General features: G+C 36.9%; 1 protein-coding gene across 1 annotated transcript in view; it reads left to right on the forward strand.

Moving 5' to 3' along the window:
• ATP13A5 (ATPase 13A5) overlaps positions 1-13,923 on the forward strand; it is a 110,436-nt gene that overhangs the window by 10,557 nt on the left and 85,956 nt on the right. The window contains exons 2-5 of the mRNA XM_058555609.1: positions 9,548-9,721; positions 10,420-10,566; positions 10,781-10,851; positions 10,956-11,036. Coding sequence (XP_058411592.1) covers positions 9,548-9,721; positions 10,420-10,566; positions 10,781-10,851; positions 10,956-11,036 — 473 coding nt within the window. The remainder of the gene's footprint in view (positions 1-9,547; positions 9,722-10,419; positions 10,567-10,780; positions 10,852-10,955; positions 11,037-13,923) is intronic.

The raw sequence follows: 13,923 nt of genomic DNA on the forward strand, positions 1-13,923 counted from the left end.
CATCCATGTTGTTGCAAATGGGACGATTTTGTCTTTTTTTATGGCTGAGTAGATTCCATTGTATATATATACCCCATCTTCTTGATCCAACCATCAGTCAAGGGACACTTGGTTGCTTCCACTTCTTGGCTATAGTGAATAAGGCTGCAATGAGCATAGGGGTGCATAAGCCTCTTTGGATTGTTGATATCAGGTTCGTTGCATAGATTCCCAGTAGTGGGATAGCTGGATCATAGGGTATTTCTATTTTAAATTCTTTGAGGAATCTCCATACTGTTTTCTATAGAGGCTGCACCAGTTTGCATTCCCACCAGCTGTGTATGAGGGTTCCTGTTTCTCCACATCCTCTCCAACATTTGTTGTTTTTTGTCTTGGTATTATAGCCATTCTAATGGGCATGAGGTGATATCTTAGTGTTGTTTTGATTTGCATTTCCCTGATGATTAGTGATGTTGAACATCTTTTCATGTGCCTATTGGCCATCTGTATATCTTCTTTGGAGAAGTGTCAGTTCATTTCCTCTGCCCATTTTTTGATTGGGTTGTTTGTTTTTTTTGTTGTTCAGTTGTGTGAGTTCTTTATGTATTATGGAGATTAACCCCTTGTCAGATATATGTTTTGTAAATATTTTCTCCCAGCTGGTGGGTGGTCTGTTCATCTTGATTCTGATTTCATTTGTCTTGGAGAAGCTCTTTAATCTGATAAAGTCCCACTTGCTTATTTTTTCTTTAGTTTCCCTAGTCTGGCATCCGAAAAGATTCCTTTATGACCAATGTCAAATAGTGTGTTGCCTATATTTTCTTCTATGAGTTTTATAGTTTCAGGTCTCACCATCAGGTCTTTGATCCATTTTTAGTTAATTTTTGTGAATGGCAATAACAGATGGTCCACTTTCATTCTTTTGCATGTGGCTGTCCAGTTTTCCCAACACCATTTATTGAAGAGACTTTCCTTTCTCCATTGTATGTTCTTAGCTCCTTTGTCGAAAATTAGCTGTCTGTATATGTGTGGTTTTATTTCTGAGCTTTCAATTCTGTTCCATTAATCTGTGTGTCTGTTTTTGTACCAGTACCATGCTGTTTTGATTACTATTGCTCTGTAGTATGTTTTGAAGTCAGGGATTGTGATGCCTCCAGCTTTGTTCTTTTTTCTTAGGGTTGCTTTAGCTATTCGGGATCTTTTATTGCCCCATATGAATTTTAGTATTCTTTTTTCTATTTCCATGAAGAATGTCTTTGGGATTCTGGTTGGGATTGCATTGAATCTGTAGATTGCTTTAGGTAATATAGACATTTTGACTATGTTTATTCTTCCAATCCATGTGCATGGGATGTCTTTCCATTTCTTTATGTCATCATCAATTTCTTTCAATAATGTCTTGTAGTTTTCATTGTATAGCTATTTCACCTCCTTGGTAAGATTTATTCCTAGATATTTTATTCTTTTTGATGCAATTGTAAATGGTATTATCTTTTTGAGCTCTTTTTCTGTTAGTTCATTATTAGCATGCAAAAATGCAACTGATTTTTGTAGATTGATTTTGTACCCTGCGACTTTGTTGTAGTTGTTGATTATTTATAATAGTTTTCCAATGGATTCTTTAGGGTTTTCTATATATAAAATTATGTCATCTGCAAATAGTAAGAGTTTCACGTCTTCATTGCCAATTTAGATTACTTTTATTCATTTTCCTTGCCTAATTGCTCTGGCCAAAACCTCCAGTACTATGTTGAATAGGAGTGGTGAGAGTGGGCAGCCCTGCCTCATTCCTGTTCTCAGAGGAATGGCTTTCAGTCTTTCCCCATTGAGTATGATGTTGGCTGTAGGTTTGTCATAAATAGCCTTTATTATGTTGAGGTACTTTCCTTCTATACCCATTTTGTTGAGAGTTTTTATCATAAATGGATGTTGTATCTTGTCAAATGCCTTCTCTGCCTCTATTGAGATGACCATGGGGTTCTTATGCTTTGTTTTGTTGATGTGGTGTGTCACGTTGATTGATTTGCAGATGTTGAACCATCCTTGTGTCCCTGGTATCAATCCCACTTGATCATGGTGTATGATGTTTTAATGTATTGCTGTATTCGGTTTGCCAATATTTTTTTGAGGATTTTTGCATCTATGTTCATCAGCAATATTGGCCTGTAATTTTCCTTCTTTGTATTTTCTCTGTTTGGCTTTGGTATCAGGGTGATGTTGGCCTTGTAGAATGAGTTAGGAAGTGTTCCATCTTCCTCTATTTTTTGTAATAGTTTGAAAAGGATGGGTATTAAATCTTCTTTGAATGTTTGGTAAAATTCACCAGAGAAGCCATCTGGTCCTGGACTTTTATTTTTTGGGAGGTTTTTGATTATTATTTCAATCTCTTTACTTGTGATTGGTCTATTCAGATTCTCCATTTCTTCTTGGTTCAGTTTTGGGAGGTTGTATGAGTCTAAGAATTTATCCATTTCTTCTAGATTGTCCATTTTGTTGGCATATAATTTCTCATAGTATTCTCTTATAATCCTCTGTATTTCTGTGGTATCCGTTGTAATTTCTCCTCTTTCATTTCTAATTTTATTCACTTGAGGCTTTTCTCTTTTTTTCTTAGTAAGTCTGGCTAAGGGTTTGTCAATTTTGTTTATCTTCTCAAAGAACCAACTCTTTGTTACATTAATCCTTTCTACTGTTTTTTTGGTCTCAATTTCATTTATTTCTGCTCTGATTTTTACTATTTTTCTCCATCTGCTGACTTTGGGCTTTTTTTGTTCTTCTTTTTCTAGTTCTGTTAGGTGTAATTTAAGGTTGCTTATTTGGGCTTTTTCTTGTTTGTTAAGGTGGGCTTGTATTGCTATGAGTTTCCCTCTCAGGACCGCTTTTGCTGCATCCCATATAATTTGGTATGGCATATTTTCATTTTCGTTTGTTTCCAGATAGTTTTTGATTTCTCCTTTAATTTCATCAATGATCCATTGGTTGTTCAGCAGCATTTTGTCTAATCTCCACATTTTTTGTCACTTTCCCAGTTTTTTTCTTCGTGGTTGATTTCCAGTTTCAGAGCATTATGGTCTGAAAAGATGCTTGTTATGATTTCAATCTTCTTAAATTTATTGAGGCTTGCTTTGTTCCCCAACATATGGTCTATCCTTGAGAATGTTCCATGCGCGCTGGAGAAGAATGCATAGTCAGCTGTTTTTGGATGGAGTGCTCTGTAAATGTCTGCTAGGTCCATCTCGTCCAGTTTTTCATTTAAGTCCACTATTTCTTTATTGATTTTTTTGTCTGTATGATCTATCCATTGATGTAAGTGGGATATTAAGATTCCCTACTATTATTGTGTTGTTGTTAATGTCTCGTTTTAGGTTTGTTAATAGTTGCTTTCTGTACCTTGGTGCTCCTATATTGGGTGCATATATATTTATAAGCGATATGTCTTCTTGGTGGAGTGTTCCTTTTATCATTATATATTTCCCTTCTGTGTCTCTCTTAACCTGTTTTATCTCGAAGTCTACTTTGTCTGATACGAGTATGGCAACACCTGCTTTCTTTTGTTTGCTGTTAGCTTGGAGTATTGTCTTCCATCCTTTCACTATGACCCTGTGTTTGTCTTTAGAGCTGAGATGTGTTTCCTGGAGGTGGCATATTATTGGGTCTTGCTTTTTAATCCATCCTGCCACTCTGTATCTTTTGATTCGAGAGTTCAATCCATTTACATTTAGGGTAATTATTGATACATGAGGGCTTAATATTGCTGTTTTGTCACTTATTTTCCAGTTCTTTTGCATTTCCTTTGGTTCTTGTCCCATTTGTTTTGGACTGCCAATTCAGTTTGGTTGTTCTGTCTTATGACTCTTCTAGTTTTCTCTTTGTTTATCATATGTGGTTTTGTTTTGATTACTTGTTTAATGATTACCTTGAGGTTTGTATAAAAGGTCTTGTGTATGAGATAGTCCATTATCTGATGGCCTCTTATTTCCTTATACTAAGTCAATTCAATCACTTTCCTCTTCCCCTTCTAAATTGTTCTTGTTATACCTTATTCTATCTTGTGTTGTGGGTATGTGGTTACAGTGATGAGAGTATATTCATTTTTAGTGAGTTCCTTCCTTTGATCTTTGATTTTGGTATTTAAGTGGTTGGTAACCTATTCTGGTAAATATCTACTATTTTTCTGATTTTGTCTATTTATTTTTCTCCTTTCTCCAAGCTTTGTATTTCCTTTCTTTTCTTTTTTTTCAGGCCTGAGGGCCTTCTTGAGTATTTCTTGTAGTGGGGTTCTCGTGGCCATGAACTCCCTTAGCTTTTGTTTATCTGGGAAAGTTGCTATTTCTCCATCCTATTTGAAGGATATTTTTGCTGGATAGAGTATTCTTGGCTGAAAGTTTTTGTCTTTCAGTATTTTGAATATATCATTCCAGTCTCTCCTAGCCTGCAAAGTTTCTGTTGAGAAATCCCCTGAGAGCCTGATGGGAGTTCCTTTGTATGTTATTCTTTGTTTTTGTCTAGCTGCCCTTAATATTGTTTCTTTGTCATTGACTTTAGCCAGCCTTACCACTACATGTTGTGGAGTGGGCCTTTGCCTGTTGACGTATTTAGGTATTTCCTGCTCCTCCCCCAGATTTGAGAAGTTCTCAGCTATTATTTCCTTGAATAGGCTCTCTGTTCCTCTTTCCCTCTCTTCTCCCTCAGGAATACCTATAATTCTTATGTTACATTTCCTAATAGAGTCAGATATTTCTCAGAGACTTTCTCCATTTCTTTTCAGTCTTAGTTCTCTCTCCTTTTCCATCTGTAGCATATCTGTATTCCTATCCTCTATAATGCTAATTCCTTCCTCCATATTGTCAGCTCTGTTCTTTAAAGATTCCAGATTCTCCTTTATCTCCTCCATCGTGTTCTTAAACTCCATCAGTACTGATTGGTTTTTCTTTAGGATTTCAATCTCTTTTGTGAAGAAACTCCTAATCTCATTGAATTGTTTGTGTTACCTTGTATTTTGTTGAGTTTTTTTATGATAGGTATTTTGAAATCTCTGTCATTTAGGTTATGGATTTCTGTGTCTTCAGGGTTGGTTCTAGGTGCTTGTCATTTTCCTTCTGGTCTGGTGATTTCATGTCCCTTTGTATTGTGGTTCCTGTATTAGCTTTGTTTTTCCTCATCCTGGAAATATCTGGTTGCAATTTCCACCCACCGCCACCATGTGGGGGTTAAGGGCTGTGTAATCTGAGCCCCCTGTGCTCTGCTCCGTCTACTCACTGCGATCTGCCAGAACTTTGTCTGGTCTGCTTGGCTGAGCTGCAGTGTCCAGCTTGAGGGTTGGTGGGGGCTCTCTCTTTTTCCTGCTGGGTCCCTGGTGTGGGAGGCTTCTCACTCACCCCTCGTTATCTGCTCTCCTTGGGTGCTCAGATGTTGATGGTACTCCTGTAGCAGGTCTGAGTCCTCTGTGTGGGAGTTTCCCACTGGCTGAGAGAGCCCAAAGAGCTACGGTTTCCTCGCAGAGGGCCGCCCCTCCCCCCTCTCTGGGAGCCACAAACTGGGATCGCTGATCTGATGGAGATGGAGAGGAGTTCTCCTTACCTCTCCCCACTTCCTCCAGGGGCCCAGCACGTTCCACCCTCAGATGTGTGGCATTGTGGATCTTTGTGATCTTCCTTTTGGCTGTCTAGGAGTCCATTGTTGGTCTGTGACTGTTTCTTTTGTTGTATCTTATCGGGGGAAGAGTTTATGGGAAAGCTCACTCTGCCATGATGCTGACGTCACTCTCCTTTTTTTTTTTTTAAGTCATGTATTGGTGTAGAATTTTATGAAAGTGTCTCTCTGTATCTATTGAGATGACCTTATCATTTTCCTCCTGAATGTTAACATACCAAAATACGTAGATTTATTTTCAAATCCTTGTGATTCTGGAATAAACCCCATTTGATAACAATGTATTACTTTTTAAATATATCACTGATTTAGTTAGATAATATATTTCAGGATTATTTCCTCTGTATTTATGACAGATCTTAGCCTGTAATTTTCCTTTCTTGTAACGTATCTATCAGATTTTGGTATCTGAGTATGCTGGCCTCATAAAACAAGTTGGGAGCATTCCCACCTCCTCTATTTACGGAAGAGTTTGTGCAAGATTAATATTACTTCTACCGTAAATATTTGAAAGGATTCACAAGCCATCTGGGCTTAAAGATTTCTTTGTAGAAAGGCTTTTAGTTACACATTAATTTTCTTTAATAACCATAAAAATACTCAGATTTATTTATGAGTTTATCAATTTTATTTACCTTTCAAGGTAGAAATTTGGCCTTATTGATTTTCTCTATTGTATGTCTGTTTTCTATTTTATTCATTTCTGCTCTTGTCTTTATTATTTCCTTCCTTATACTTTTTAAGGTTTGACTTGTTCTTCTTTCTATGGCTTCTTGAGTGGAAGCTTACTTTATTGATTTCAAACTTTTTTTTTATTTTCTAAAATATACATCTAAAGCTCTAAATTCCCTTGTAATCACTGTCTTAACTGCATCCCACAAGTTTTGTCAATTTTCATTTTCATTCAGTTAAAAATATTTCCTAATGTTCTTTGTATTTTTTTATTTGACTCACGTGTGTTATTTAGAAATACGTTGTTTAATTTCCAAAGATTTAGAAATTTTTAAGTTATCATTCTGTTGTTCATTTCTAGTTTAATTATAATGTCATCATACTTTATATTCCAGAAGTTGGTCAATTTATGTTAATATTTTATGTGTACTTGACAAGAATGTGAATTATGCAGTTTTGGACTATAATTTTCTGTATTTGTTAATTAGGTCACTTTAGCTAATGGAGTTGTTCAAACTTCCTATATTCTTGTAAATTTTTTTTTTTGGTTTACTAGTCTTGTCAGTTAGTGAGAAAGGTTTGTTAAAATCTCCAATGGTGCGAGTAGATTTAAGTTCTATTGATTTTGCTTTACAAACTTTAAAACTCCGTTTATAGGTGCACAAAAATTTAGGATTGTTATGTCTCCCTATTGAATTGATCTTTTAGCTTATGATGTGTCCTTTTTCCCATAATATTTCTTTCCTTAAAGTCTATTTTGTCTGATATTAATATAGCTCTACTGATTTTCTTTTGTTAGTCTTTGCATGGTAAATTTTCTTTTTTTACTCTATCTGCTTCTTTATATTTAAAGTGTGTCTCTTGTAAACAGCATATAATGGGTCTTCTTTTATTATCTAGTCTGACGATCTTTGCTTTCAATCACAGTATTAGTGCCATTTACATTTAATGTAATTATTGATATAGTTGGGTTAAAGTTTATAATGTTGCTATTTGTTTTCCATTTATTCTATTTGTTCTTTGTTCTTTTCTTCACTTAATAGTATATCATAGAATGACCCAAGTTTCTACATTGACTTCATACATTTTGTTTTTAACGGCTCCACAATAGCTCTTGTTTTGATGTTTTACATTTTATTGAACCATTAGCTATGATTTGTTTCTTCCAATAACTTTGCTATTACAGATAATGCTGCACTGAGCATCTTCATACATATCACATTCTACTTTATGTATTATTTCCTTAGGGTATATTTCCAAGTGTGGAATTACTGATTCAAGGGATAGAAACTTCTTTATAATTCCTGATACAATTTGTCATCATGCTTTCCCTAAAGAATTATTCCAATTTATAAGGTTGTTAGCAGTATGTAGCTGTAGTGATTTCATTGCAGTCTTGCTAGCATTGTGAGTTCCGTTTGTAAGAAAAAAAAAATTGTTGTATAGAAAAGAACTGATGGGGAACCAGGATTCTAAGTACTAATGCCATGACTGGGTGTAAGTAAACAGAAAAAGAGAAAGTCATTTACAAATGTGCTCCTTTCAGCTACAAGCAGGACTAAAATTCCAAACTGTTCTGCTTCTATTTTGTACACATTTGGGCTTTGGTAATAAGCCCCTATAAGTAACTGAGTAAAAGAATGCATATCTATGACATGGTATGTGAACTGGCATATACCTTTTATTTGAGTCTAATAAAGCTATAATTCACAAATAAAATCAAAACAGGTTTATAGAATCAGAGGAAAAATAGGAAGAGAGAAAGGAGACCTAATTGAAAATATGCTTAAAAGCAGAGTGAACACGTTTCTAAGTTACATTTAAACCTTATCATGTATAATCTCAAAATAGAGTGACTACATCACTAAACGTAATGAACATTTTTTTCCCCGGTGGGTGATAATGTTGAGGAGCAGTGGAAAGGAACTCTTAAAATTATAATTAATTTGTGGAGCACTTTAAGGAGGCATTATCTCATTTAAGCACAAGTACCCTGTAAGGTACATATTTCTAATTGTTTTGTAGAGGAATAAATTGGGATTCCCTAGAGGTGAAATGATTTATCTAATGTCACATAACAGAGCAGGGACTCAAACGTATGCCTATGACCTTTCCACTATGTTTAAGGATTACTTCCAACAACTCTTATTAAAATCTTGATCTACAACAGAGTTCTTTATTAGAAAAAATTGATGAAAATGACTTTATTGAAGATGAAAACTTTTCCAGAGAATTAAACCAAGAGATTTATTATAATATGATCTAAACTGGCGTAAAATTCAAGAGGTTCCATCATTGAAAATACTATAGAAACTCAGTAAAAACCTATTTTCTTGACATTATAGCTCTGTGATCTGAACATAGGAGTTCAGTGTCATAGAAAAAAACAAAAAAACTAACAGCAGAACCTAAAATAATAGTATAGTGACAATGTCATTAATAATCAGCATCCCTTTAGGTCTTCTAAATGCACTAAAAATCCAGTTTTTGAAGTTTAAACAGCCATGCCGTGAAACTTCATTGTAGGTGATGGAAACTAGAAATTGGCTTTAAATAAACAAATCTATTGTTTTTAGCTATTTGTTTTCCCCTAAAAACACATCTCAAGTCTTTGTTCAATTCATGACAAACATTAACTAACCTACTACTAAGAGTAGAAACATTTCAGCATATTAATCCCCAGGGTAAATACCTATAAACTGTCTTTTTAAGGTATTTCATGTCCACAGATAATCTCTTAATTTATATCATCCTACTATTTTAGAAAGCAGCACACTTATTCATACTTTCAATCCTTCTCAATCGTGTTATTATAAAACAAACCTGAATTTGAATAGATCTAGATATATGTGTGGGTCATATCTGTCACAATTTTATCATCTTCCTCCAGTAAATTCATACTAACAATTTTTAAAAACCTTATACCTAAAGAAAGTAAATCTGGTCCAAAACATGAGGTATTTTATAAAAATCTGAGGTGATTCAAGAGCATTTAAAACCATATAAGTCTGCCCATTCCTTGCTCCTCCTGTGTAATGTTTTAGTTCATATGCTGGGGTAGCAAAATGAGTCCATTTTTTATTATATCAGCTGACAGCTGTAAGCAATCAATCTGATTCAACAAGCTGAAACCAGACTTCTCTCTCAACCAACAGCTCTGCATCTAAAGTTTGTGTTTCTTGGAACGAAATAACGTGTCTGTGTGAAAAAAAAAATATATAGTGATCTTTTATTTACTCTCCAGGAGGTGTTTGGTTACCGGACCCAGAGTCTACGCAGAGCCTTCTTCCTTATAGGATCCGTGCTGACCTGTGGAGCCCTTCTGTTGGTGTTCACCTGGAGGCCCCAGTGGAGGGTGTGGGCCAGCTGCATCCCGTGCCCTTTGCAAGAAGCAGACACTGTGTTGCTGAGGACAATGGTGCGTGCCCTTCTGTGTTGCATCTGTGGCACAGCCAATGGTTGGCCAGCAGTCCAGAGGGTGGATCTCCCTCTATTTAAAGAGTTTCCTTGTTTTAAAACAGGAGATGGGAAAACTATCCCTGCAATCTACGTAGCATCTCTTATTTTGATCCAGGAATGAAGGATGTTTCCTCCATGTCAGCCTGGGGTAATTTCTGCCATGCCAGGGTAATTGACTGTACCCTTAGGCATTACATGAGCAGTGGCTGTCAGTGTTATAACTCTTAAAGACATAACATGGGAATGATCATTCAATGTTTCAAAAATATGTATTTTGAGGGAAATTAGACACTTTAAACATCTAGATGTCATTTTAAGATAGTCAGAAAAGATTTTCTGGATATAAGTTTTCCTGCAAAGTATATCTTTCTCTTTATTTTCTAGCGCGGTGACTCTCAAATTTTAGTGCAAATCAGAATCTCCTGGAAGGTTCCTTAAAACATAGACGGCTGGCCCTACCCCCAGAATTCTCCATTCAGTAGGTGTGGGGTGGGGCTGAAAATTTGCATTTCTAGCAAGTTCCAAGATAATGCTGATGCTCTTGTCTGCAGGCCAAACTTTGGGAATCACTGGTCTAGCACTTGGTAGATATTTGGTTAGTTGAGTGCCTTATTGAATAACATTTGAGAATTTCATGAGCTGGATTGTCTTTTCCAGGATGAATTTCAAAGATATATGAGGAAGAAGGTAATGTGCCTCAACTTATCCACACTGAAGATTCCTATAAGCAGGACCCCAGAAGAGCCCCTGGTGGCTGACCGCCACTCTGTCATAAATCAAGCTGTATCTAAGCCAGAATTAAAAGTAAGTGATGTTATTATGGCAAGTTTTTGCTAAAAAAGAATAATGTAAGTGTTTATCAGATGAAAGTCTGAGTATCACACTGCTGGGCTGGGAACTACAGCTCTGTATCAAGGAAAGTGAGAGCCACGTGAAGACCTGTGTTTAACAATCCTTCCCTCCCATGATGGGCTTTACTTTATCAGTGACATCTGTTCTGTCACATTTGTCATTGCAGCTGCGATATATCCAAGTGCAGAAAATCAGGTACATTTGGGACAACTTGGAGAAGCGGTTTCGGAAAGTCGGGTAAGTCCAACTTTTTCTCAGCACTACATCAGGCTATAAGGGAAGCACATGGATTGTTGAGTGCCATGAACTGAAGTATGGTTCCTGTCCCGACCACACCCTAGGTCCCTGGAAGACAGCAACTCCTGCCATGACATCCATCATACATTTGGACTGGGTCTGACCAGTGAGGAGCGAGAGGTCAGGTAGGGTTTGTGGTACTCCCTGAGTGAACTCTGCCAGCAGAAACTGAAATATCAAATAGCTTAGGATTAGTGAATTGTTGGCATAATGCTTCATCAACTTCCTGTACTCTCAGTTCGTTTACTGGCATCAGAGAGAAATTCTAAATTGTTCTCACCATAGGCAAACTGATTAAAAAGAAAAGACTAAAAGAACAATGCAATCAAATAACATTTGATCTTTTCTTTCAGGATTGTAGAACAGTCTTCTCTGTGTTGTCTTTTTTATTCTTTCTTCAAAAAATCTTAAATCTTGGAGCTGGCCCCGTGGTGTAGTGGTTAAGTGTGCGTGCTCCACTGCTGGCAGCCCAGGTTCAGATCCCAGGCGCGCACCAACGCACCGCTTGTCAAGCCATGCTGTGGCGGTGTCCCATATAAACTGGAGGAAGGTGGGCACAGATGTTAGCCCAGGGCCAGTCCTCCTCAGCAAAAAGAGGAGGATTGGCATGGATGTTAGCTCAGGGCTGATCTTCCTTACAAACAAACAAACAAACAAAAAAGAAACAAGTCATTTCATAACCATTAGCTTCTTCATCTTCCAAATCCTCTGAGAGACAGAAAGACAATATTATGATTACATTTTACTTTGGAGAAACAGCCCTGGAATGAGGATTTTGTTTGTTCATTTAGTTATGTCATTTACCACTGTATTTCCAGCACCAAGAACAGTGCCTGATTTATGGTAGGAGCCTCATGGGTATTTATGGAACGAATGAATAAATAAATGCATTCATTGATCTATTAACTAAATGCCTCTAATATGTCAGGCACTTTGCAAGGCCCTAGGGGTCTAAGAATAAATAAGACTTAGTCATTGTCCCAGAGACATTCGCTGAGTAGTGGGAAAGAGAGACAAAGAATAGTGGTACAACTGTGAGAATGATATCTATAAAGGCACATAGATTAGGAAATAATAGTATAATAGTAGTAGCATAGGAAATTCCTATGCTACTCACTAACTTACAATGATCTAGAGTCCCTGCTTCCCTCATCTGTAATTTGAAATGGTGACTCCTGGTGAATCTGAAAGGAAACCTTTGCATGCCTTCCCCAGAATCTTATCATCACCTTCATTTCTTGTCCAATTTTAGGGACATTATCTTCCCAACAATCTTCACAATCAGAAACACTAATTCTCAAGCTAAGAAGCAATTTGGTACTTAAAATACAGGTTCTTGGGCTCTCCTCCATAATTCCGATTTAGTAAGGAGAAGCTAGGGGCAGTGGTGAGAAGAAACTCTGCATTTTTAGCAAACACCCCCATGATTCCTTGCACACCAAGTCTGAGAATTACCGATCTATTGTTTTTAAGTTTTCCCTCTGCCTGAACACTATGAAAAATGAGGCAGGCATCTAGACTATGACAATATTGCAAAATGCCTTAGAAATGGTATCATTATATACGATTTCAGATGCAATGCTTAATATATTGAAATACAAAAAGTTTTCAAAGTCATTAAAAACATATTGGTTTAATAGTATTACACACAAGACTTTAAAGGATAGATCTAGGGCATTTGGGAAATCTCTTTGATAAATGTAGGTATGCTCTGCCTAGGAAACCATTTCCGTAGGAAAGATTTCCCATCAGTGTACCAACCTCACATTTGTCCTTATTTATCAAGTGCCAGGCTTTAATAAACATCATACATAATTAAATTTAAATCTGGTCCACACAATAAAGAACTTGACAATCTAATAATCAAGACAAACAGTATAGCTTCTCAAATATGAAGAAGAGAGGAGATGATCTACTTTTGAACATATAGGCATATTTTATTTTATGGGCTTATCTATTTGGAGGGTAAAGAGAATAAGTAGAAGGTAGATCATTTTCCCCCCTAATTTTTTCCCCTCAGTTTTTAGTGTAGGACTAGGACTTTTTTAAAAAAAATAAATGTGATTGATTGATTGGTTGAGTGATAGCAACTTCCTCGAGCTTGCTTGCATGAAAAGCAAGGGCACAATATGAGAAGTAAAGGAAGACGGATCATGAAAATCTTTGATGATGACTAGCAGCTAGGCAAAGAAGGAAAATGCACAGATTTATGTAGTTCTCACTTTTCAATAGCAAAAAGAAAATCAGGACATCAGGAGAGAGAACTTTACCCTGGAGAGAAACTGTCAGAGGGCATCAAGAAGAAAGCAAGAATATTATTCCAGGAGGTTCCTTGCTCCTGCCTTCACTCATGCATGAACTGAACACAACTTTTCCTCTTAGTACCTGTCCTAAACAGGTGCATAGACACAAGGTAATTCTCTTATCTCACGAAAACAGGGGCCTATGGAAAAAAGCACACCTACTTCATTCCCCATCCATCCAAGTAGTCTTCCTATGAGGACAGTTTTTAAGGTGAGCATCTCTTCATTTTCTTTTCACTCAGCCCACCTTCCTCCCGCCACTTTTGTTTAAAAATAGAAGAGGAACTTTCTTTTTTCTTTTTTTTTTTTTGAGGAAGATTGGCCCTGCACTAACATCTGTTGCCAATCTTCCTCTTTTTTTTCTCCCTAAAGCCATGGTACATAGTTGTATATCATAGTTGTAGAGTTGTAGCTCTTCTGTGTGGGACACTGCCTCAGCATGGCTTGATGAGTGGTGAGTAGGTCTGTGCCCAGGATTCGAACCAGCAAACCCCGGGCCACCAAAGTGTGAACCTAACCTCTATGCCACTGGGCCAGCCCCCAAAGAGGAACTTTCTGACAGCAATACTAGTAGTCACCTCGTAACTGGGGGTCAGCTCCAGACCAATCACCTTGTTGGTAACCCAGCTCTCTGGAAGAAAAAAAGCTGTGATGGGTAGAGTTTGCCAATTTCTATAGTGGGACTACCCCAACTATGGCTGATTTCAAG

Source organism: Diceros bicornis, chromosome 15, assembly GCF_020826845.1.
Source record: "Diceros bicornis minor isolate mBicDic1 chromosome 15, mDicBic1.mat.cur, whole genome shotgun sequence".
NCBI classification, from domain to species: domain Eukaryota; kingdom Metazoa; phylum Chordata; class Mammalia; order Perissodactyla; family Rhinocerotidae; genus Diceros; species Diceros bicornis.